This window comes from Oryctolagus cuniculus, chromosome 4 (assembly GCF_051225735.1).
Source record: "Oryctolagus cuniculus isolate XC-2025 breed Fujian yellow rabbit chromosome 4, ASM5122573v1, whole genome shotgun sequence".
Lineage (NCBI taxonomy): Eukaryota > Metazoa > Chordata > Mammalia > Lagomorpha > Leporidae > Oryctolagus > Oryctolagus cuniculus.
Window position 1 is genome coordinate 68,053,126 of NC_142870.1, and position 27,009 is coordinate 68,080,134.

At 37.5% G+C, this 27,009-nt stretch overlaps 1 protein-coding gene across 1 annotated transcript in view; it reads right to left on the bottom strand.

The window, feature by feature from the left end:
* Nucleotides 1-27,009, bottom strand: part of SLC9C1 (solute carrier family 9 member C1) — a 90,060-nt gene that overhangs the window by 8,141 nt on the left and 54,910 nt on the right. Inside the window, exons 15-22 of the mRNA XM_008266956.5 lie at nucleotides 21,880-22,075; nucleotides 18,489-18,674; nucleotides 15,635-15,784; nucleotides 14,159-14,210; nucleotides 12,510-12,658; nucleotides 7,080-7,205; nucleotides 5,843-5,941; nucleotides 4,084-4,251 (exon numbers count right to left, since the gene is read on the bottom strand). Of these exons, the coding sequence (XP_008265178.3) occupies nucleotides 4,084-4,251; nucleotides 5,843-5,941; nucleotides 7,080-7,205; nucleotides 12,510-12,658; nucleotides 14,159-14,210; nucleotides 15,635-15,784; nucleotides 18,489-18,674; nucleotides 21,880-22,075 (1,126 nt within the window). The remainder of the gene's footprint in view (nucleotides 1-4,083; nucleotides 4,252-5,842; nucleotides 5,942-7,079; nucleotides 7,206-12,509; nucleotides 12,659-14,158; nucleotides 14,211-15,634; nucleotides 15,785-18,488; nucleotides 18,675-21,879; nucleotides 22,076-27,009) is intronic.

A 27,009-nucleotide genomic window follows, 5' to 3' on the forward strand; every position in this document is an offset into this window, starting at 1 on the left:
CCGTTTCTATGAGATCAACTCTTTTAGAGTCCACATGTAACTGAAATTGTGTAGAATTTTCATTTCTGTGCCTGGGCTATGTCACTCAGCATAATGTCCTCCAGGTTCATCTATGTTGTATTCCATTGTGAATACATTGTGTAGTCTGTTCATCCATTCATCTATTGATGGACAGTTTGGTTGCTTCCATGTCTTGGCTACTGTGAATAACACCACAAAGATCTTAAGAGTGCATCTTTTTGACATAATGATTTCATTTCCTTGGCTTTAAATCCAGAAGTGGAATTGCTGGGTCTTATGGTAGTTCTACTTTAAATTTCTTTGAAAATACTGTTTTCCATGATGGCTATACAAATGTACATTCCTGCCAACAGTGGGCAACGATTTCCTTTTCTCCACATCTTGGGTAACACTTGTTATCTTGTATCTGATAACTCATTCTAACAGGTGCAAGGTGATTTTAATTTGCACTTCTGTGAATAGTGATGTGTTCCTGTCTGTTGTCCATCTGTATGTCTTCTTTTAAAAAAAAGTCTATTCAGGTATTCTGCGCATTTTAATTGGATTTTTAAAAAAGATTTATTTATTTATTTGAAAGTCAGAGTTGCACAGAGAGAGAAGGAGAGGCAGATAGAGAGAGAGAGGTCTTCCATCCGCTGGTTCACTCCCCAATTGGCCGCAACAGCTGGAACTGTGCCGATCCGAAGCCAGGAGCCAGGAGCTTCCTCCAGGTCTCCCACGTGGGTGCAGGGGTCCAAGAACTTGGGCCATCTTCTACTGCTTTCCCAGGTCATAGCAGAGAGCTGGGTCAGAAGTGGAGCAGCTGAATCTCGAATCAGCACTCATATGGGATGTAGGCACTGCAGGCGGCGGTTTTACCTGCTACGCCACAGTGCTTGCCCCTTAATTGGATTATTTGTTTTCTTGCTATTTCATTGTTTGAGTACTACATGTATTTTGGATATCAGTCCCTGATTAGATGTATGGTTTTCAAACCAGGAGCCTGAAACTTCCTCCTGGTTTCTCATGTGAGTGGCAGGGATCCAAGGACTTGAGCCATCACAGGATGCATGTTCAGGAAACTAGAACAGAAGCAGAGAAACTAGGACTCAAACTGGCACTCTGATGTGGGATGTGGTCACTTAACTTGCCGCACCCCAATGCCTGCCCCCATTTAACCTTTTCAAATAAAGGTATATTTTGAAAAGTCTATGTTTGAGGGTAGCAAATGTTTCAGCCCAATGGTACAGATATGAAATAAGAATGAAGTTGCTATGACTATTCAGATACAAGCCTTTGTGTTTGATCTATATAATTTCTCTTTGGTAAATACATACAATTGGGACTGTTGAACATTATTATGAAGTATAATTAGTTTAATATTAACCTAACTATACAAATTATCTTATGGTTGTTTCAACTTGCTGTGCCTACTAATATGCATCTCTTGAAGGCAGTACAGAATTGGACATTTTATTAAAATTAATGATGATAACTACTTTTTTAGTTGATATGATTAGATCACCAACAGTGCAAACATTGATATGATTTGGTTTAAAGTGATCATTTGCTATTTGTTTTCCATTTATCTTTTTTTGGGGTGGGTTGGGGAGGGTTTCATCTCCTTTCATGTCTTCTTGTAGGTTAATTAAATATTTTTATATTCCATTCATTCCTTTATTTGTTCTAAGCTACATATATTTTGTTGTCCCTCTACTACTAACAATCCATACTCTAATACCACTTCATATTTCACACATAATCCTTTATACTCCCCACTCCCAACTTCACACTTCACAGTTTTCATCTCCTATGTCACAAAAATAATAGGTTTACAAGAGAATAATTTCATTTACATGTCCCTAATTCTATATTTTGTCATATCTTTTACTTTACATGTTATAAACCTCTCTCTCTCTCTCTTTAAAGATTTATTTATTTAGTTGAAAGTCAAGTCAGAGTTACACAGAGAGAGAAGGAGAGGCAGATAGAGAGAGAGGTCTTCCATCCGCTGGTTCACTGTCCAATTGGCCGCAATGGCTGGCGCTTCTTCTGATCCAAAGCCGGGAGCCAGGAGCTTCCTCCATGTCTTCCCATGTAGATGCAGGGGCCCAAGGACTTGGGCCATCTTATATTGCTTTTCCAGGCCGTAACAGAGAACTGGATCGGAAATGGAGCAGCCGGGACTTGAACTGGTGCCTATATGGGATGCTGGCACTGCAGGTGGAGGCTTTACCCACTACACAGCTCCGGCCCCTACAACAGTATCTCTTACAACAGTATTGTTCCTATTTAAGAAAGTTGCATTTTAAAGAAATTACAAGAATCAAAAAATTCAATTGTTTATTTTACTTACGTATTCATTATTTTTGGTGTTCTTTTTCTTTACCTATAGATGTGGTTTTCTGTCTAATAGCATTTACTTTTAGCCTGCAGAATATTGGTCAACATTTATGATAGTCCAGGTCTGGTTAGGAAGACTTCTCTCACCTTTTTAGTAGAAAAATACTTTTTCCTTTCACATTTTTAAGTGTTGTTCTTAAGCTGATGTTGTGACATGATGGCTTAAGCCACTACTTGAGGTACACATCCTGTATCAGAGTGCCAGTTTGAATCCTACCTCCTCTGCTTCCATAATGTGTCTAGGAAGCAGTAGTTGATTGCTCAATAGTTGGGTACCCACCACCCATGGATGGAGCTCTTGGTTCCTGGCTTTGGTGTGGCTCAGCTGTAGCTGTTGTAGCCATTTGGGGAGTGATCTAGCAGACGGATGAATCTCTCCTTCTTGCTCTATGTTTCTATATCATGCTGCCCTATTGGTTTCAGGCCTTCATTGTTTCTGATATGAAGTTAGTGATATGACAATTATTCTCTTTGATCTCCGGGATACAAGTTTTCTTACTCTGATTGCTTTCTGAATTTTTTTTCTCTTTGATTTTTTGGCAATTTGATGTGTGTGTGTGTGTGTGTGTGTGTGTATCATGTTTGGGATTCAGCTTCTTGAAACCGTAAGATACAATTTTCTATCCATGTGGGAAAAGTCTCATTCTCTTCACCTTATGCAACGTCTATTTACATGTACTGCACCACGTGGTAACGTCACGCAGATCTCTAGAGTCTCTGGACACCTTTAAGAATCATTATCCTCTTTGTCTTCCAAACTATATTATTTCCATGATCTGTTTTCCAGTTCATGGATTTTTATTACTGCCATATTCAAACTGTTTTTTTTAATTCTAAAATTTCCATTTGGCTGTTTTCTGTATTTCTATATTATGATGGCTAATGTTTCCTATCTCTACTGTTTGGAATAATTTTCCTTTGTTGTTTGAATATATGTCCTTTTGATTCTCTGAATCTGTTCTTAACGGCTTTAAAGTTCTTGTCTGCCCAATCCGTATTCTGGGCAATCTCAGTGGTTCTTTCTATTTATTACTCCCCCACACTACTTATACTAAAGATTGTAATTTAATGTTTTTTCTGCTTGTTTTGAAATTCATAATTGCTGGTGATATCTTACAGAACTCTCAGATGCTTTTTGTCTTCCACAGAACATTGTTGATTTCTGTTGTGATAGGCTACTCATTTGCAGTCTGATCAGTCTGAGCTTGTGTAGCTCTCATTTTATGCTTTGGGGCAATAGTATATCAGTAAGAAGCATGGTCCTTTGCAAATTTGGTCCTTTATCATATCTAGGAAAATTTCAACCCACTTTGCTTAACTTTTCCATTAATATATTCTATTAATATATCAATATATATTAACATATTCTAGCTCTGACTTCCATTAATATATTCTAGCTCTGAGTTCTCCCCCTTTCTCATTCTCCAAATCAAGGTATTGATAGTTGGCATATCCATCAGAGAGTTTCTATGCCCAGTTTTTCTGGTTCAGTTCTTCTTCTATGAAATCAGCACATTTGATGAGTTTAATTATATAATAACTTTTGCTCCTTTGTCATTCTTATTTTTTAGGTAAATTGTCACCAGAATGTAAACATATACTAGACACTGAAATAACCTTGAATTTGATATGAAATCTTTGACAAGATACAATGGTAAGATGCATGTGGTATTTTCTTACCTCCACTACAGTTTTGCAGATGGCAGAATATTTCATCTGTTCATTAGTTAAGCAGTTTAATTCTCCTATGATTTCCCCACTGAGCACATAGTCTGTGTAAATTATCTGATAATCTTTATCCTCTGACTCCATTTGGTCAATCCCCAAACCTGGTTTTGATCTTTTAAGCTGTTCAATAAGAATTAGAAAAATACATTAAGTCAATTAACATGTATTACCAAAACCAGTTTGTGACTTTTACCACTTTGATTTTAACATTTGCAATATGTACATATAGTTTTAAGAACACTTATTACTTGCTTTTAGAAGGTAATTTATTAAATTAGCGGTGACTTAGATACAAAGCGTTTTTTTTTTTGTTTGTTTTTTGTTTTTGTTTTTTTTTTTGACAGGCAGAGTGGACAGTGAGAGAGAGAGACAGAGAGAAAGGTCTTCCTTTTTCCATTGGTTCACCCTCCAATGGCCGCCACGGCCAGCGCGCTGCGCTGATCCGAAGGCAGGAACCAGGTGCTTCTCCTGGTCTCTCATGGGGTGCAGGGCCCAAGCACTTGGGCCATCCTCCACTGCATTTCCTGGCCACAGCAGAGAGCTGGCCTGGAAGAGGGGCAACCAGGACAGAATCCGGTGCCCCGACTGGGACTAGAACCCTGTGTGCCAGCCCCGCAAGGCGGAGGATTAGCCTAGTGAACCGCAGCGCCGGCCACAAAGCCTTCTTAAACATTCTGATCTTTCTGATTTCTGTTAGTCAACCAACATGTACCAGCCACCTTATAATGGCTAAATCTCCAACTCAGGTAGACCTAAGATAAGTAATTATTTATACCATAATTTTTATCTTAAATGCTGATCGTTCTGATGATTCTGTTTTGAGAAATTGTGGCTTAAACAATAATGGGTATTGTCCACTGTGGCTGAACATGAATATTATCATTTGAATGGTTGTTGCTGTCTCACAAATATAACTATGTAGTTCTTAATACCCAAACTTATTAATTCTCAACTTCAAAAAGTTTTCATTAAAAACTTGTGCTCAAAAATGCATTTGTAAATAATTCTGGGAGTGGGTAGTTGACCTAAGAGTTAAGATCCTGGTTAAAATGCCTGTGTGCCGTTAGCAGAATGCCAGGATTTCATATCAGGCTTTTTTTTTTTTTTTTTTTTTTTTACAGGCAGAGTGGATAGTGAGAGAGAGGGAGAGAGTGAAAGGTCTTCCTTTTTGCTGTTGGTTCACCCTCCAATGGCCTCCACGGCTAGCGTGCTGCGGCCCACTGGCGCACTGCGGCCGGCGCACCGCGCTGATCCGATGGCAAGAGCCAGGTGCTTCTCCTGGTCTCCCATGGGGTGCAGGGCCCAAGCACTTGGATCATCCTCCACTGCCTTCCTGGGCCACAGCAGAGAGCTGGCCTGGAAGAGGGGCAACCAGGACAGAATCCAGCGCCCCGACCGGGACTAGAACCCGGTGTGCCGGCGCCGCTAGGCGGAGGATTAGCCTAGTGAGTCAGGCTTTGGTTTTGAAGGCAATTTCCTGCTATTGTAGAAACTGAAAGGCAGTAGTGATGGCTTAAATGACTGGGTTCTTGCCACACACATGGGAGACCTGTAGGGAGTTCCTGGTTCCTGACTTCAGTTCCTAGCCCAACCACAATCAGTTGTGGGCATTTGAGGAGTGAATCAATGAATGGCATCTCTCTTTGTCTATCTCTTTCTGTCTCTCTGCCTCTCGAATAAATTAAGAACAAACCAAAACACTCTGTCTTACCTTTACCATGCCTGAAATAATGATATAGATTCCTTTGGGCTCATCACCTTCTTCAAATATATTATTTCCACAGTCAAATGTAACAATTTTGGCTCTTTCCTAAAAAATATTACCAAATATGTGAGCCATAGTGCTGGGCCCTGCCAAAACAATATTTCAATAATGACTAGGAATGTGGAAGTTTACATTTCAATAAATGTTTTTATATTTTATAGTAAGTATCATTCAATAATGTCTGAAATATCACATTAGTAATAAATTTATAAGAGAAAACGGGAATTATGAATAGCAAAGAGAAGAAGGTGGATTTTCACAGATACATGTAATTTCAGATGTAGTATTTATTTGTAGAATAGGAAAGAAATAATCTAGGTATAAGGATGAAAATATTTCATCTGGATAAAAAATAATGGTGGCTAATGTAGGCTGGTGGTACAAACATGTCTGATATATATTCATGCTCTAAATAGCTGATGAAATAAAAATCACTTATTCAAAACATTTTAAGCAGGTGGAAAAATATAATTGGTATCTTGGTACCAACCAGGCATAGAAAACAAATATTATTAGGAGAAGTTAGATTCATTTATATATTCATTCCACAAATACTTACTGAGACTGTAGTATACATTAGTCAAAGTACTAGGAACTAAGTAATCAAAAGATGCATTGAAATTATAGTAAAGGAGGTAAAAATATGGCAGAGGAAAAAGATGTAAGCATAATGTTAATTTAGTGTACTTATTGCAGCAATACAAGTACATACTGGATACATTGGTGGCAACTTCAGTCCACTGAATGCAAAATGGACCTCAGGATGGTCCTCTACCAATGGGAGTATCTGACCCCAAAGTCTACTTCTCCTAGGACCTCTGGTGTCCAGAGGAGCAAGAGATGTTTGAAAAAGACAAATGTGAAGGAGCAGTCCATGAAAAGTAAAAAGCATCCACAAATGACTGGGATGAGAAAGCAGTGTCAAGTGTGCGATCACCATTGAGTAGAACAGCACAGAGCACGGAGAGTGTCTGATGCATAAAAAACAGAAGTTGCAGACACAGAAACAGATTGTGGAAGGGAGTTGCACGTCATACTCGAGGATTTTGATTTTATGTGATGAGCAATAAAAGGAAAATTTAGCAAATCTTATACTAGAGCATACTATGGTAAAATCCTTATTTTTTAAAATATTATATCTTGGTGCATTAAAGATGAATTACTAGCAAATAAAAAATGTTACCTGGATGAAGTTTATGAAGTTTTCATCCTTATCTAGCCATGGAATATGATATAGGGTTTCTTCAACAGTCATAGGCTTGATAATAGATTGAAAATCGAGCACCTCTCTTGTTTTGGCCATGATTAACTGAAACCACAAAATTTAAAAAGATGAGGAACCAAACTTTAGTAAACAGAATGTTCAAAGCAATATTGTTTTTGTGCTATTTCCTGTTCTTTATATATATATGTGTGTGTGTGTGTGTATTTTTTAAAGATTTATTTATTTATTTGAAAATCAGAGTTACAGAGAGAGAGAAGGAGAAGCAGAGAGGGAGAGAGAGAGAGAAAGAGAGGGAGAGAGAGAAAGAGGTCCTCCATCCGCTGGTTCACTCCCCAGATGGCTGCAACAGCAGGAGCTGTGCTGATCCAAAGCCAGGAGCCAGGAGTTTCTTCCAGGTCTCCCATGTGGGTGCAGGAGCCCAAAGACTTGGGCCAGTTTCTACTGCTTTCCCAGGCCACAGCAGAGAGCTGGATCAGAAGTGGAGTAGCTGGGACTTGAACTGGTGTCCATATGGGATGCTGGCACTGCAGGCGGCGGCTTTACCAGCTATGCACAGTGCCAGCCCTATTTCCTGTTCTTGATCTGATTCTTTTTTTCTTCCATGAAAACCTCTAATCTCTTCTCTTTACAAACTCAAGTATATTGGATACACCTGAAGAGCACAAATCATAAATGTCCATTCAAAGAGTATTTACAAAGTGAAAATTCTTAGTAACCAGCATCCAGATTAAAAATAAAACACATGATGGCCAGCTCCGCAGCTCACCTTTCCTCTAAAAAAGATATTTTTTTCTACATCTGAAAATCCTGCTTTGTGATCTCTTCAAATCATCATTCTTTTCCAAAGACTAGCGTGGATTTTTCTACAACCGTTGTTAAGCTTTTTATTGTCTCAGGCTTTATCTACATGAAATCAGGATATATATTGTTTGCTTTGGTTTCATTTGCTCAGCATTGTGCTTCTGAGATTCATCCATGGGTTGCAAGGAGCAAAATTTATTCATTTTATTTTCATTGCTATGTAGTATTTTGTTGTATGAAAACACCACAGCTTTATTTACCTATTGCTTGCCATTTGGGCTGCTTCAGCTTGAGGCTTTTATGAATAATGCTATTGTGAATATATGTCTGATATTAATAAGCATACATTTTCATTGGGTATATGGTTATCTAACCTCATGTTGGGTCGTAAGATTTGCATGTGTTCAATAATTTTTCAAAGTGCTTGCATAGATTTATACTCCTCCTCTAATGTTCCAATTATATATAGTGACCTACATTTGGTATGGAAATTTTGAAAAATTAAGTTTCTTATAGTTGTGTATTAGTATTTCACTCTGGTTTTAATTTGCATTAAGCTCAATGCAATTATATTTAACGCATTTTCCTATATTTATTGACCATCTGAATATTCTCTGTTTGAAGTGTTGTTTACACAAATCTTTTGCCCATTTAAAAAGTGGACTTTCTATTTTGTTTTTATGGATTAGTAAGAGATTTTAAAATATATTTTAAATTTATTTTTCTGTATATTTTGGGTATGAGTTCTTCTTTGGATATATTTATCTTGCAAATATCCTCTTCCCTTTTGTGGATTATGTTTTCATTTCCTCAATCTTTTTTTGATTTTTATGTTACTTAAATCCAATTTTGTGTCCTGTTTAAAAAATCACAGTCTATGCCAATATCATTAAAATTCTAATATCTTCTAGAATCTTATTGCATTACCTTCTACATTTGATTCTACAATCTATCTTGAATTGTATGATGTGAAATAAGGGTTCAGATTCATGAATGAAATAGTGAAGGCATTCTAACAGAGAAAAAGAAGCTATTTAGACAAAATTCAAGCCTAAACAAATATTGTGTTGATAGATTGAGTCAGTATTACAAAGATGTCAATGCTCCTCAAATTGATATGCAGGTTGAATGGGATCTCAGTGGAAAGTTTAATGGAATCTGAACAACTATTTAGTGGAAATTTCCAAGCTGACTTTAGCATTTATTTGAAAATATGAAATGTCAGAAACTAGTCAAAATAGTCTATAAAAATCACAACTGGAAGACACACATGATCAGATATGAAGTATTAAGTTTTAGTTATAAGACAGTGTGATTTGGTTCAATAATAGACTAAACAATGGGACAAAATAGACTGTAAAAATCTATCCACATCTACATATTACACAATCACTTAATTTATGACAAAGGCTCATATGGTGTAACAGAGTGGGGTGTTTCACAAATTATGCTAGGTCAATTGATTATCTATATAGAAAAAATGCTAACTTTGACCTAGCATTGTTATGGAAGACATTCTTTCTTTTCAACTTTTCCTGATAGCTAGTGTTGTTGAGCAGTTTTTCATATATTTGTTGAGCATTTGTATTTCTTCTTTTGACCACTGTTTATTCAGGTCTTTTGTCTATTTATTCACTGATTGGTTTCTTTTTTGTTTTCGTTTTTGAGTGTTTTTAGTTCCTCGTATATTCTGGATATTAATCCCTTGTTTGAAAAGTAGCTTGCAAATATTTTCTCCAAGTCTGTAAGATATATCTTCTCTTGCTTCTTTTACTGTGCAGAAGCTTCTGAGTTTGATATAATACCATTTATCTAGTTTTGATTTTGTTGTCTGAGCTTTTGGGGTCTTGTGCAAAACTGTCATTGCCTACACCAATGTCTTAAAGTGTTTCTCTACATTTTCTTGTTGCAATTTCATAGTTTCAAGTCTTTGATATATCGAGTTATTTTTGTATTTGGCAAGAGATAGGGATCTAATTTTATTTTTCTACATACATATGTCCAATTGTGCCAGAATAATTTATTTTTAAGATTTTTTTATTTGTTTGTTTCATTTACTTGAAAGGTGGAAAGAGAGAGAGAGGGAGGAGAGAGGGGGAAATGTCTTCCATCTATTGGTTCATTCTTCAAATGCCTGCAACAGCAACAATAGCCAGAGCTGAGCCAGGCCAAAGCCATCAGCCAAGAACTCCATCCAGGAATCCCATGTGGGTGGCAGGGATCCAAGCACTTTAGCTGTCTTTTGTTGCTTCCTAGAATGCATTAGCAGGAAGCTGGATCAGAAGTGGAGTAGCTGGGACTCCAGCCAGCACTCCAATATGCTTGCTAGTTTTTTTTTTTTTTTTTTTAAATAACCTCTGAGCAGTAAATTGTGTAAGTAAAATCTACTTGTTAAATTCTCTAGAATGTTGTTTGAATTTTGTTCAAGGCTTATTAGTTTGACTAATGTTTTATTGATAACTAACATCTTAGTACATTGATTTTCTGAGGAATAATTTGTAATCTACTGCCCTTAGGTCAACTCCTGCTTGAATCCTGTTTTCGTAAATAAAGCTTTTTTTTTTTTTTTTCCAGAACACAGTCATGCCCATTTATCTGTAAATTCTCTAATGTCCGTTTGGTTCTATAATGTCAGAATGCAGTGGTTGTGACAACGACTACAAAACTCAAATAATATAAAAGGTTTATTAAGTTGTCCTTAACAGAGAATGGCCAACTCTTTCTCTACAGAAACATGTATTCCGTAAAATTTTTCAATTCGTGCCATATAGATGTTACATATTTTACATAAAACTCATGTTTACAGATTTAGATTTTTCCTATAATTTGTAATATGACACTTTCTACATTTTCTTTTATTGAAGAAAAACTTTATGTATTGATCTCATTTCTTGAAACCCTACTGAATTTACTTATTAGTCCTACAGATTTATTTTTAAATATCTATTTATTCATTTGAAAGTCAGAATTAGAGAGAGGGAGAGACAGAGGGTGAGGGAGAGAGAGGGAGAAAGAGTAGGAGAGGGAAAGGAAGGGGGGGGAGAGAGAGAGAGAAAGAGAGAGAGAGAGAGATCTTCCAACTGTTGGTCCACTCCCCAGAGGCCACAACAGCTGGGCTAGTCTAGGCCAAAGCCAGGAGACGGAACTTCATCCAGATCTCTCACAGGGGTGCAGGGGCCCAAATACTTGGGCCATTAGCAGGGAGCTGGATCAGAAGCAGAGCAGTTGGAACATGAATCGGTATCAGTGCCCATATGGGATGCTGGCAGTGCTGGTGGCAGATTTACCCATTATGCCACAATGCTCGCCCCTCCCCGATGATGTTTTAAAAAAATTATTACTTGAGAGGCTGAGAAACAGAGAAATAGAGAGAGAAGGAGAGAGAGTGTATGAGCTTCCATTGATTCATTGATTCCCCAAATGCCTGCAATGGCTGGGGCTGGGCTGGGCTGGAGCCAAGAGCCAGGAACTCAATCCAAGTCTCCTCCATGAGTGATAGGAACCCAATTACATAAACCAGCACTGCTGCAGTACCGGATCTATGATCTCAGGAAGCTGAGTCTAGAGCCAGAGCTGATGGGACTTGCACATCTTAGCAGCTAGACTCAACGCGCCCTTCAGTCCCACAGTTTTTGTGTTAACTCCCTATGATTTTTAATTAAAAATAAAAAAGCAGTTTTCTCCTCTTTCCAAAATTGCCATCTCTCCATTTCCATTCTTTCCTCCTAGATGAAGCTGACTTCCAGCCCACCATTCAGTGATTGGACATGACACTGCTTTTCTTTCACTCCAGAGTTTCATTGGAATGCTTCTTAATGTCCTGCTAGCTAATGCAGTGTTTGCTGTTAGTTTTTAACAAGTATTTTTTAAATCAAGTTAAGGATGTTTCTTCTGTTATTAGCCTTTTAAGATTTTTTTTAACATTCTGAATGAGGGTTGAGTCTTATAAAATTGATTTTTCTTTTCTGTGTGAGACACATAGCTATTTTGGGGATTAAAAACTACTTATATCCAATATACTACCATTTAACATACTTTTAAATTCTATTCAGTACTATTAAACTATGAAGTTTTATATATGTACCCACAAATATAAAAGCTTTCTGTTTTTATTCTATTCCCATTTTAGTGTCTTATTTGTACTTAGAGAATGAATTGGGACCCTTTCTATATTTTTACATGTCATTGTATCATTTTAAATAACTTAGAGGAAGATAATGTAGACAATCTCAACTATAATTGTTTTCCTGAATCATAGTTTATATGTAAAGCATTATTTCCATGTCCCTGGTAATTTCCAAGAATATACTGATACCCACTGTAACCTAGAATGAAGATTAGATTCAACAGGCCCTTGGTTTGGGAACAATGCAGAGAAAGAGGTGGTTCCTCACCAATGAAAAAATGGAAAGAGGAGTTGACTGCTGGGACTGCAGGAAGGAGATTATCTGTTTTTAGATAGTTATTTTGAGTAAGAATTTCATCTCTCATAAATGTTGATATTAGAAAATGTCAAAAGTAGGATTGAAGATCATGAATGACTATAAATGAAGTAAATATACTTTCTTTGACAATACTCTATTTTACCTTATTAATTTCGGCACATTCAATTTTATGAATAATTCCCTTTGACCTGAAAACCTTCACAATTTCTCTAGCCATATTGAGCATGACATTAATCTGCTCCTTTGATTTCATGGTGACAGCAATTTCTGGGTGGTCATATTCTAAGTAGCCTGAAAAAAAACCATATTTTCAGATGAAATAAAGGACATTGTTTGGAATATCTCAATAAGTGGATATTAAGCCCTTGGAGTGTAACCCTAAACATGGGAAATGTATCTCTCCCTGATGTAGCTGTTGCAGTCAACCATTACTTACCAGTGGTGCCTGAGGTCTGAATGGCTTTTCTTGGCAGGTCTCATGCTCGTCCCTAATTTCATGGAGAGTGATAGCCTTAGTCCTAGGTTTACTGTTACATTGATCTACCTGCTCTGGACACAGGGAAGCCACCCAGAGCTTTAGGTCTGAAGTGCATGACCCACTTTCCTATTCTGTTTAAATTTGATTTTTTAAAAAGATTTTATTTATTTACTTGAGAAGTAGTTACAGACAGGAAGAGGGTGAGATGGAGAGAAAGGTCTTCCATACGCTGATTCATTCCCCAAATGGCACAATGGCTGGAGCTGGGCTGCTTCTTCCAGGTCTCACATGCAGGTGCAGGGACTCAAGCACTTGGGCCATTTTCTGCTGCTTTCCCAGGACATAGCAGAGAGCTGGATTGGAAAAGGAGTATCTGGGACGTGAACTGGTGCCCCTGTGGGATGCTGGTACCACAGATGGAGGCATAACCTATTACATCGCAGTGCCAGTCCCTGAATCAGAATTTTTGACTATAGACTGTGCTTCTGATTGATTCTCACTCTACCTGGATCACTGTGAACTCACCTTGCAGTGCCTCTAAATGACTCATCTATCTATGCTTCTCTGCTTGTCTCATCTGGATTACTGGATGCCCATGTAGATTTCATCCATTTAGATTCCACATTCGGGCTTTTCCTTGTTCATAACCTTTTATGTGGCTTGGTAATTATCTACCATACAAGATCTCTCAAGGCTGATTTTATATCCAGACTTTCTGTGTTATCTTGATGCCCACCATTGGGTCTGAAACCCTTTTTCCTCCTCCTCTCCCATGATCATCATGTTACAGTAATATCTGTTCCACTGCCACTATTCGTCTTGCACCAGGAGCATGAGCCGGCATGACTTACAGCCTGCTGCCATGTTTGTGCACTGAGCCTCCACACAGTCACAACAGAGACATGTTAAGACTATGTTTGGATTTGAACTCATTGTAAAGCCTCAGTCCTTGGGTGACCGCCCTGTGGCAAGCAGAAAATAAAGGTAACTGATTTCCTTGTGTCAATCGCAGAAGGTACATGTATTTCTGGCTTGGAAGAAAATAGAATGAATAAGGCTCTAATGACCTGTGTAATCATGGAATACTAATGAGGATTCTTTAAACAGAAATTAAAAGTTCTCAATTGTGGTATAAGGCAGACAGAACACATTCATAGAGCTATTATTACACTGTTCTCATCTGAACCAGAGAGTGTGACCCTGTTGATTGTTTCCATTATCCACTTCATCATTATCAGTGAGTAGGATTTCTCAAGGATCAGGTTAGTTATAAATGCCATTGCCTTTCTGAATGTAGGATGGGAAGTACCTACCTAGCTCTTTCATAGATAGTTCCATGTTTCTTATGACTCGCTTTAATAACATCTACGGAACAAAAGAAATGTTACTTCCACCAGAAAAACAAATAGTTATTTGTTTAATGTCTTAATTTAGTTTTTAATACAAATGAAAAACTGCAAAGAAAAGTATGATGGAGAGTTTTCAGGGATTAGAACTGAATTCTCTGTCTCTGTCTCTGTCTCTGCCTCGCTCTCGCTCTTACGTTCTCCTTCTTTATCTTTTCCTTCTTCGCCCCTTCCCTCAGTTCTGCCGGGTTTCCCCACCAATAAACCCTTTGCCTTAAAACAAAAAAGAACTGAATTGTGTGCAATTAGTTTTCTTTGCTTGAGCAAGAGCAGTGGAGAAGAGAAGTGGTATTCCCTATGCCAATTTTGAGAAGCACGAAGGTGCGTCCTATTCTTTTCCTTATGTGCAATGTGGCTTAGGATACTGTTTGTTCTTAAAGTGTAGATGTGGCAGATACTTTCTCATTCAGCCTTATGAAAGCCTCCAAATTTGGGACCCAGGAATGGCTTTCCACTGTAAACGAGTAGAAGGTTTGGCCAAGGTGTGGAAGAGCAGAAATGAGGTCAGTGTTTTAGAAACTGAAGTTCTTTGGTATTTTCTCCTGCAATTTTCTCAAATTGCAGTGCTATCAGTGGCTGGAGGTGATATTTAAAGTTGCAGGTGGAGAAGGGAGGGAAGATACTACTTTTTGTGTCCTATCACATGTTGAATGTTCATTTTATGGAACAGCAAGTCTTTGGGCGTACAAAATATAACCCAAATGTACTAAATCACTGTGAAAGGTCAATATTGAACTCCACACAGGCTTTTGGGCCTGTTATTAGTGTTAATCTACTTCAATGTAGAAAATCAAAAATGAAATCCAGAGCTTAGATCCTAGAACTGTCTGTGCTGCTTATTTGCTCTGTAGTTTTTGCACAGTCATCTAACCCTCTTTGGCCTTGTTTTTCTTATCAGACTAGGTTTCCCTCTTTACTTCTTTCCATTTGCCAGATCACCTGGTTTCATTTTCTTTTGCTGTTTATTGTGGGGAATCTAGGGATTGAAGGAGTTGGAAGGAAATAGTGGGTGTCAGGAGGAACCTCCATTTGTTCCACATTGCCTTAAGATCTCACCTCCCCATATTCTGCACTTAAGACACCTGTAGCCTGACACAGTCAAGGGCTTGCATTGGGAGGAAGCTGCCCACCACATGTGGGTTTCATGGCTTTCTCCACAAGACAAAAGGTGACTTCCAAGAGCCTTGTAGCTTGCTAATGTGGCACAGATATTTCTGTAGGGAGGCACTGAAGTAATTTAAATATAGACAATTTAAGTTTTCACAGGAATTAATTAGCAAGCCAGGAGTCTGGGTCCGCATTTACATATATAGACAGAGGATGCGAGGACAACTGACTAGTGGGAGAATAAACTCTTTTCTTGGTATTTAAGGTTTTCCTCACCTGTTTAACCTGTTTAGAACTTGCGATCTGATCAATTATGGTCATCACATCCATTTCACCTTGGACATATCCTTTTAGTATAGCATATCTAAAGGACAGCTGGTGGCTCATCTTTTGATCTATTATTTGCAGCAACTTTGGTGTTACGAGCTGAAAAAAATTTTATTTGACTAGTTTTACCAAAATTGTTGATAATAAGATAAATGCCCTCAAAAGTAATTGCAGCAATCTGCCTAGGTTCTTATTTTATTCTTGGCAGCTCTATGACTTCACAACTATAGCTATTTCTCTGTGACTAATAACATCGGGCACCTATGTGAAGTTTATGACAATTCTTTAATTGTTTCATTTATGGAGATTTGAATGTGATTTTTAACTAGTTTAAATTCTTGGAAAATATTGTGGTTCATCTTCTGGGCTTAGGTAATAAAGTGACTATCTAAAAAGTACTGCCATTTGAAAGCTATGTCTACTAATTGTCCTAGTAAGTGATCCCTTTGGGTTAGAACCTACCACAACCATAATCCCTGTTAAGATGCATAATTACGTTCTTTCCCTCTTTCTTTGCTGAGGGTTTAAATCTCCAGGTTATTTTCTGCCAATGTGCGGTCCCCTAGCTCCAATAAAGTTGGCTGTTCTTTGTCTTCCTACCAAGGTTCCACAATGTAAACACTCCACCTGTCCCCAGAAAACCGCCATTAATCCCTGAAGAGTTTATTTTCCTCTTTCAAGATTCCACTCAAGAATCAGCTCACAAAGGAAGTCTTTACTATTCCATCAGCATTCTGTGCTACATCTTACACTTATCCTGCCATATCACACTGAAATATCTAGATTACTTGTCATTTCCCTTCTACAGTAAACTCCCCAGGGGCAGAGACTGTATCTAATTTGTCTCCCTGTTCCAAGGGGCTACCGTCTGATACAGGGTGCAGAATTTCCTGATTATATAAAAAAACTTTTCTTAGGTAGTTTGTCAGTTTTTTGTACCATCTAAACTATTAGGTAGACTATACTTTCCTATCAGCAAGAGTTAACTGATCATTGGAATAATTTGGACTTGCCTTCCTCAGGCCAAATTGTGCACTAGCAATTCTAACAGCCCCACAGAATAGAAAGAGGAGAAGACTACTTTTAAGATACATGAGAAAAGATCTAATTGTAGGGGAGGGGCCATTACAGTGGCATAGTAGGTTAAGCCCCTGCCTGTGGCACTGGCATCCTATATGGGTGCTGGTTCAAGTCCCGGCTGCTCCTCTTCTGATCCAGCTCTCTGCTAATGGCCCTGGAAAAGCACTGGAAGACAGTCCAAGTGCTTGGGCCCCTGTACCCCTAAGGGAGACCTGGAAGAAGCTCCTGGATCCTGGCTTTGGATGAGCCCAGATCTGGCCATTGTGGCCATGTAGGGAACAAGCCAGTGGATGGAAGACCTCTCTCTTTGTCTCTCCCTCTTTCTGTCTGTAACTCTGCCTCTCAAATAAATAAATCTTATAATAAAAAGAAAGGCTGTGACTATAACATTCAAATTAGACCTTTAGAAAAATATCTAAATGCAAATGTTCTAGTCCATTAATTTGTCTCTAGATGAAATAGGTGATATTTCTTTATACCTTCCACAGTGCTGATATGTGTGCATGTTTTGGTTGTGTATGAGTATAGAAAAGCACACACATACTGAAAATATCTATCCATACATACTTATATATCCTATGATGGAATGCATTTCATTTCATAAAATATAGAACATATAAATATCTACCCATCATATTTGTATAGAAACTTGTTCAGATATTCAAAGGTTGTTTTTTATATCCTGAGTCTATGATACTATGAATATATATAACAAGGAATGTGTGAGGCCGGTGCCGCGGCTCACTAGGCTAATCCTCCGCCTTGTGGCGCCGGCACACGGGGTTCTAGTCCCAGTCGGGGCACCAGATTCTGTCCCGGTTGCCCCTCTTCCAGGCCAGCTCTCTGCTGTGGCCAGGGAGTGCAGTGGAGGATGGCCCAAGTCCTTGGGCCCTGCACCCCATGGGAGACCAGGAGAAGTACCTGGCTCCTGCCATCGGATCAGCGCGGTGCGCCGGCTGCAGTGCGCCAGCCGCGGCGGCCACTGGAGGGTGAACCAACAGCAAAAGGAAGACCTTTCTCTCTCTCTCTCTCACTGTCCACTCTGCCTGTCAAAACAAAAACAAAAACAAAAACAAAAACAAAAACAAAAACAAGGAATGTATGTTTTTGTTCTTGATTTGCATACTATTTTTCCCTGTGAATGGTTTGCATGTTTGTGTGTTCTGAAGATTTCCATCTTTTATCCCCCACGAATCTATAAAAGAAATGCTATGGTCAACTTGCACTTGAATTAATATAGATATTTGTTCCATGTGTTCTCTATTCAAAGAACAAGCTGTGATAAGTATTTCCTTACTTTCATGTGAGAAATGTATTTCTAATATGATTTGGATATTCATAATACAAAATTTTATAAAAGCTGTCAAAGAGTGCTTTATTTATTTATTTATGAGACCCGAAAAACAGACATAAAGACAAAGAGAGCTCTCATCCTCTGGGAAATGAAGGCTGGAACTCAACTACTTAGCCATCCCCTGCTGCCTCCTGATGTGCGCAATAGCTGGAATCTGGAATCTGGGGAGGAGCCAGGACTCAATGCAGACACTGTGATATGGGATGCAGGTGTCCCAACTACTAGGCCATGCCCACTCCATGAGCTAAAATTCATAATGTAAGTATTGCTCAACAGCAGTTGGTAACCATAAAGCAAGTAAACTGATTTTAGTCCATATTTTATGAAAACAGCTGGGATTTAAAATTGCATGAGTTACTTGTTCTTTACCTTCAAAATGCGCAGCAACCGAAGAAATCGAGCAATTTTCATAATGACCACTGTCTGGATCAAGTCAAATGAATAATTAATTGCACTTGTTTCGATCAGTATTACGTCTATGATGCCAATGAATGTAATTGCTAACTCAAATATATTCCAGGCATGTGAAAAATATGCCCTCCTCATTGCTGCTATCTGTTGATTGGAAAAGAAATTACAGGAATGTGTTTTTGCTTTTTCTCAGACTTACACATCACCAGTCAGGTTGTTATTTCTCTGATTTACCTTAAGACTTTACATCTCTGAAAAATCACCAAGAAACCTAAATCAAACAGATAAACCAAACTTGTTCATCAACTTTATCCTCTAGTAAAGGAAACACTAAAAAGACTGTTGATTTAGGATAAGCAGTACAGTACAGATACAGGTGAAAAGGAACAGATTTATAGAAAAACACCAGTAAAAAGTAACAGCATGAAAACATCCATGGTGTGTCAGGGTCTTTTAATTAAAACAAGCAGCCTAAATACTACAATAATCCGTGGGTTGAATTCTGTCTTTTAGTACTAAATGATTAATATCCAAAATAGTGACTTGAGGTAATCAAGGAAAAATAGATTTTGTTTATTGGGATGTATACGGACAAGACTTTTATGAAAGTGATTCACAATTTAAATAATGTTTATAAAAGGCTTTTATTCACTAAATCCATTCATGTAATTTCATTCTGTGATGATGTAGAAAAGAAGTTATTTTTGATTTCTTAAAAGTAAATATTCTGTCAGAATTACCTTGGCAATTGCATCAATGTCTTCTTTTATTTTGACAAATGCATTGTTTTTAGAGTTAAAATAAGGCATCTCCACAGCTAGGCAAAATGCCCACTCCGACTTCTGCCACTTTAAAATAGGCTATTGTTTTGTTTTTTATATACCTCTAGAGAGCTAGTGAAGACAACCAGAGTAGGTATTAAGGCAGCATTCCTTCAGGATCCCTGAAAAGGAGAGCCTGGTAGAAGCAAAGGAAATAAGAAAAATGAAGTGCCTACAAATCCCGTGCTTGTGGGCAAGGTGCCTTGCTGGAACACGGAGATCCCTTCTGCTGTGTTGACTACATTAACACTGTAATGTAATTTGAATTCTAAAAACAAGAATTTCATCACCTTGAATACATAGATGAGAAAACTTTTCTGACAGTTCCATCTAGGGCCAGGTGAATGCCTATTAAAGATAGTTGATGCAGCTTCTAGTAGAATATAAAATTTCTACTAGAATATGCATATTATAGAATGAGTTATTTGTAAATTAAGGCAAAACATATCTGAAAACTTTAAATTTTATATCTGTACCTTCATATTTTATTGCACTTCACTAACAGTTAATTGATTTGCTGAAATTACAATACCGGAACAGTAATTTTTAGATATTCCAGAATTGTGACTAGCTATGAGGGATTCATATCATACCATCTATCTTTTTTAAAAAAAATCACCTGATTTTCAAATGTGCTAAATTAAAAGATATGCTCACACTATTAAATGATAATTTTACTTTGAAATTTGAAACAAAAATAATGCCTACTATTTTATGATAGTTTATTCAGCCAGTCCTTATTTCAGATAAATACTTATTGAGAACCTACTACAGGTAAGAGAGTGGAAGTTTCCAAAGATACCTGGATTTCAGCTTGGGAAACTGGGTTTCTAGAGGAATTCTGGAGAAAGAGTAGGATTAGAGATGATAACATCTCTTTTAAATATGCTGTTTGAGAGGCATGATGGGCCTTCCCCTCCGAGTTTCGGGAAATTAATTTCTCTAACAGAGGGAAGACTGTTTTGAAAAGAGGTTGAAAATACGAAGAAGGGAATTTGAAGGCAGCATTGTTTATTTGAAAGAGCGTAAGCTTTTAAGGAATCGTATCTGTACTCTACTCTTCATTTGTTCTGTGATTCTAAGCAATAACACAATTCTTCAGACTCAGCTTCCCGATCTGTAAAGCACAGGCAGAATGCATATTTTACAGGATTAATTTAAGAATGTGAAATGTTAGTGTCAAAATGACTGGCACCTTGTAGGTAATAACTTATTGTTACTAACATAATAAACATTTAAAAAGGCAAAGTAAGTGTATAAGTAGTTATTCCTGTCTGAAAATCTCAACTGAGGGAAAATCATCTATTCTGAGGCTTAAGTAGAAAAAAAAGGCATGTTAACAAGGATAGAACTGACCAAACAGAAAAGCAGATAAAGGAAATGCGATGTGAGTGCAAGTTCTCCAACTGCGAAGTGAGGATGAGTCTTAAGGAGGACATAGAAATAAGACCAGGATGGCGCAGTACCCACTCAGCTAGAGGGTGGAGTAGTGTCTCTGCAGCCCAGCTCTGGCATTGTAAGCGGGCCTGACTGTAAGAAGCCCATCAAGGCCACGGCAGCATCTAGAAAAGTAGACTGATCTAGAGAGATGCTCATCTGTTGTTTAGGCCAACCCTGCCATTTTATACCAGAGGAAATGAAGGTTGGGAAAAGTTCAGTAATGGCCAGCAGATTACAATGTCAAGGTTTACTAAGTCTCAGCTCACTCATTTCTCCACTACACTGTGTGTTAAATTATTTTAGGGGAATTTTAGTCCTCGACCACACACTAACCTTAACTGTTTTTTTTTTTTTTTTTTAATCTCTTAATTCTATGAGACCCCCTGCAGTCTTTCTGACTGGCTTGGAAATTATTACACACAATGTGATTGAATTTGAAACTCCTCTTTTCCAATATCATGGGTCTGCAGTGGCATATAATTTTCCAGTCAGGATTTAATGTCCATTTATTTTGTCCATATATCAGATATAATTCCTCTGTTTAAATTTTCTGGCTAAAATTCTTTTATATTACAACCTGTTGATCCATAAAACACATAAGTACCACCATAAATTTGTATAGATAGATTTCCATCATTTAATAAATGTCGATTGGGTTTTAATAAAAATTACAAATTTTTTCAAATATAAAAGAATACCTATCAAGCTACCTATCCATTTATCTGTCTATCCAGTATAGAAGCAGTAAGATGAACATCCATGGACTCGTGCACTTGCAAAGTATAGGAATATTGCCAATACTTTTTACATCCACTCTGTATTCTTTGACTCACACCATCTTGAAACTTATTTTTGCAAACAAACATCAATGCTTACAGTACGCAAATTTTCTATTGAATTACCCTAAAATAGACTTTAAAAATGAAAAAAAAATTGAGACATGAGGGAGAATTTCATATACCCTTAGAACATTGTCTGGAGTTAGTACTGAAAAATTAGATTAGGAAATATAACATGTTCTCTCTCTGTGTCTCAATCTCTGTCTGTCTTTCATGTATATACACAGACATACACACACTTCAAGTTACCTTAAGTAGGGCCTCTAGAATATAAATTGCAAGAAAAGAGTAGTTAGTATATTTTATTTCATCGTCATATATTTTATTTAACTGTGGTATCCAACTGATTATAATAGGAAATACATTCATTAGTATCACAAGGTATCCGACATACTCAAATTCATCAGTAAATACTGCTTTATGGCATACACGAAAAAGTAGATGTCTGTAAGAAAAGAAAGACAAAACAGTTTTATCTGGCAGAAGTACTGATTTTTATTATATACCCAGGTCTGTTCTAAGTTTAATAGTCCCTGCTTAATTCTGAGAAGCAGCCATTACTTGCTAACACTGGCATTTGCTTCCATATTCTTCATCTGAATCTCCTTGTCTTGAGTCTAGTTGCTTGTCTCTTTCTCTATGTTTCTGTATCTTTCATTCACCTTTTTTTTTAAACAAAAATAGAAATACTTTTGTTATATGACAGGGATAACTCAAATTGAAAATATTTTAAAAATAAAGCAAGGAGAATCTCTCCCACCTTCCAATAATTCCTCTTTCCCAAAGATGACTACTATTAACAGTTTGAATATTGTTCTAATCTTTTTATATTTATAATCATTATCTGTAAACATGAAAGGAATAACATTACACATATTTTACTGTAATCTGCTTTCTCCTTCTTTTTCAAGGAATTATGAACATCTTCCCTTGTCAAGGTGTACAGTTGTGAACAGAAGCCTAGAATGTATGGTAATGAAACAGTATGAACACATGTTTTGTCACAAAATTTAATTTAATATATTTGCTTTGAAAAATAGTTTCCCCAACAGGTATGCTGAAGAATAGAATTTGGTTTTTACATTTTAATCCTGTTTTTAAAATTATTCAAGTAGTAAAATGATGCACTAGTGTTAAAATTCAAATTAAAGAATTGATCAACTACTAATCAAAAATTGGGTAGGCACTGAATCATTTTCCCTTTATCAGGAGTAGATCTTTGTTATGCGTCAGAAGCTTTTACAATTTAGGATCTTATTTGAGAAAACATAGATGAAATCAGAAACATGTGATCACATGACCATGTTGCTAGTGCCCACCAAAGTCTATAGCAGGGCCTGTCTAGGAGAGCAACCATGGAGTGCATGCCTTGTTAGGTTCACGGTAACACCACTTCTGGCTTTCCAGTCAATCTCTCCAGGCTGATTGCCTTGATTTTTTCCAATGGCAGAATCATACCTGGCACAACACCAAGATTTAGTTAACCTTTTGTTTATGTTCATGGATGACTATAATCTGGGTTTTTTTTGGTGTGTGCCAGATAAGTGTATTGAGAGGGGCATGATAGGTACTCCTTATAATATTTAGTGTTTGTGTTAATCATTAATTCTTTTTGGAATGCTGTATTTTTAAGATCCAGTTGGATATTTGATTTTTCCTGCTCTAATTGTTCTTGTTCTGTGTAGGTTAGTGAGTCAAGGGAAGTGTTTGGCTAGATACTAGTATATTAATCTCAACTATGCCTTAAGGGACTCAGAGAAATAATGATGGAGTAGACCTGCTAGACTCTGATTCAGGAAAAGTAGGCCAGAAACAGCATATGTTGTCCAGCCTAAAAGCCCCCATCTCATTTGAGGACCACAATAACATTTCAGGCCTTTGGTAGTAGCATTGGCTTCTTAAATGCCATGTCTAAAAATCATCAAAAACCCTGGGTATTTTCTTTCCTCAATGCGTAGTAACTTGTAAAATGGCTAATGTTTTGGGAAAAAGTTGAAGGAACATTCATTCTATTTCCTTGTGATGTGATTTTAAGTCCTTTGTAAGTCAATGGCTCTGGCTCTGAGAAATGACAAGATATTCTATAGCAAGGCAGGGAGGGAATCTTAGTCTTGCTTTGTGCTAGTTGATCTATCTTGTTTGTCATTAGTTCTCTCTGTAGAAAAGTATTTGTTCATCTCTACTGTCCTTTCACAAGCATTATTTTCTTTTTTAAACTTTTATTTAATATATATAAATTTCTAAAGTATAGCTTTTGGATTACAGTGGATTTCCCTCCCCATAACTTCCCTCCCACCCACAATCCTCCCATCTCCCGCTCCCTCTCCCATTCCATTCACTTCAAGATTCATTTTCAATTACATACAGAAGATCAATTTAGTATATATTAAGTAAAGACTTCAACAGTTTTCACCCACACAGAAACACAAAGTGTAAAGTACTGTTTGAGTACTAGTTATAGCATTAATTCACATTGTACAACACATTAAGGACAGAGATCCTACATGGGGAGTAAGTGCACAGTGACTCCTGTTGTTGACTTAACAATTGACACTCTTGTTTATGGCATCAGTAATCACCCGAAGCTCTTGTCATGAGTTGCCAAGGCTATGGAAGCCTTTTGAGTTTACCAACTCCTCCAATCTTATTTAGACAAGGTCATAGTCAAAGTGGAAGTTCTCTCCTCCCTTCAGAGAAAGGTACCTCCTTCTTTGATGGCCCGTTCTTTCCACTGGGATCTCACTCGCAGAGATTTTTCATTTAGGTTTTTTTTCTTTTTTTTTTTTTTGCCAGAATTTCTTGGCTTTCCATGCCTAAAATACTCTCATGGGCTCTTCAGCCAGATCCGAATGCCTTAAGGGCTGATTCTGAGGCCAGAGTGCTGTTTAGGACATCTGCCATTCTATGGGTCTGCTGTGTATCCCACTTCCCATGTTGGATCGTTCTCTCCTTTTTTATTCTATCAGTTAGTATTAGAAGACACTAGTCTTGTTTATGTGATCCCTTTGACTCTTAGTCCTATCATTATGAACATTTGTGAACTGAAACTGATCACTTGGACTAGTGAGATGGCATTGGTACATGCCACCTTGATGGGATTGAATTGGAATCCCCTGGCACGTTTCTAACTCTACCGTTTGGGGCAAGTCCGATTGAGCATGTCCCAGATTGTACATCTCCTCCCTCTCTTATTCCCACTCTTATATTTAACAGGGATCACTTTTCAGTTAAATTTTAACACCTAAGAATAATTGTGTGTTAATTACAGAGTTCAACCAATAGTATTAAGTAGAACAAAAAAATACTAAAAGGGATAAAGTATTAAATTGTTCATCAACAGTCAGGACAAGGGCTGATCAAGTCACTGTTTCTCATAGTGTCCATTTCACTTCAACAGGTTTCCTTTTTGGTGCTCAGTTAGTTGTCACCAATCAGGGAGAACATATGATATTTGTCCCTTTGGGACTGGCTTATTTCACTCAGCATGATGTTTTCCAGATTCCTCCATTTTGTTGCATATGACTGGATTTAATTGTTTTTTTACTGCTGTATAGTATTCTACAGAGTACATATCCCATAATTTCTTTATACAGTCAACTGTTGATGGGCAATTAGGTTGATTCCAGGTCTTAGCCATTGTGAATTGAGCTGCAATAAGCATTGAGGTGCAGACAGCTCTTTTATTTTCCAATTTTATTTCCTTTGGGCAAATTCCAAGGGGTGGGATGTCTGGGTTGTACGGTAGGGTTATATTCAGGTTTTGAGGATCTCCAAACTGACTTCCATAGTGGCTTAACCAGTTTGCATTCCCACCAACAGTGGATTAGTGTCCCTTTTCCCCCACATCCTCCACATGTATTATTTTCTACTCATACATAGATCCAGAAATTCTGCAGGTCAAGCTCCCCTATTACTACAGATATGCTGCCCATAAGAGAAAATATGCCCACCTTGCTGCTGACATTTAGGTGTTACCATCTTCCTTTTTGCCATTCATGAATCCTTAACATCCTTCTGTAATTAATGACACCAACTCCACAGCAGCTTCTCCTACTGTGAACTGTGCCTTGCAGAAGACATCTACCACAGTCATGTAGTTGCTTCTTCTTTCTTATGCAATAATGTGGCCAAACATTCCAGTTTTTGTCATCTGCATCTCACTTAGTGTAGGCTATTGGCCTGGTTAAATTTTAAAGAACTACCTCTGGAATAAAATAGTGCCAGAGTACTGGGTACTACAGAGTGCTGAGCCCTGAGTAGCAGGTGGAAAGACCACCTATGCCAATATATTCTCCCTGATCTGTTTTACGTACTTGACTGATACCCTCCAGATTCATTACTTCATAAATCCTACCAGAATTTGTTACTCAATCTCATAATCTCTGTAATAATCTGTAGTCTCTAGAAGCAAGCACTGTATTTCCCCTTCTAGCTGTGCTGACACCTGGCCCGGTAATTTCCCTGGAAACAATGAAAGATCATTAAAAATCAGTCTTAGAAATCTTCATTTTGTGATGACCTTGCTGCATGTGGAAAAGATATGAGGCTACTCTTCTCTAGTGGGGAGAGGAGGTTGCTTCTGACAGGCCACAGCACCTGTGAGAATCTGAGGATTTAAGACCTTCAGGTCTGTCCACTTGCTTAATGTTGCTACTTCCTGTGTCACAGACTCAATCTTTTTCTATCAGAAGCATTGTCAATGCTCTGCATTTAATTTCCTTTGCACAGCTGTAGCTACAGCCCTTCAAATTATAAATGGTATAGTGATTTTATTATTTGATTTTTAACAAGTTGAATTAATTCCAATTATAATTAATATGTATTCTACTTTTCTATTCAGTTTCTTCCGGTGATTGGACTTACCATGTTTGTGATTCCATTGTTTATAAAGTCTTACATCTTAGTAATACTATTCTTATAGTACATATTGAATAACTCTAATAACTGAAGTATTAGAGACATAAAACTGCAGATGGTTCTGCTGATTCTCTTTCATGGCTATGCATTTTCTTCTGTGTTTGTTGATCTTTAATAGTAGTTTCATCCATTGGCTATGGGACTCAATTTTGAATAGATGCTACTTAGCACTTAGTAATAAATGCTAACTTTTGTTAGCTGTTTACTTAGTTCTTGTCCCTCTGTTTTTCTATACATACTGTTTATGCAGTCTTTACAATAATCTCATTAGATAAGCAGAAGGTAACTCAATTAGAATATCCTAGTACCTACTATGTGTCATTTACCTTACTAGATCCTTTACAAATATCTGCTATTCTCCAGAAATGTCAACATGATTGTGTTCATTTTTCAAATGAAGAAACTCAGACCTTAAAAACTTATTCAGCTAACGAGTGATGGAGCCTGGGATTCTAAACCAAG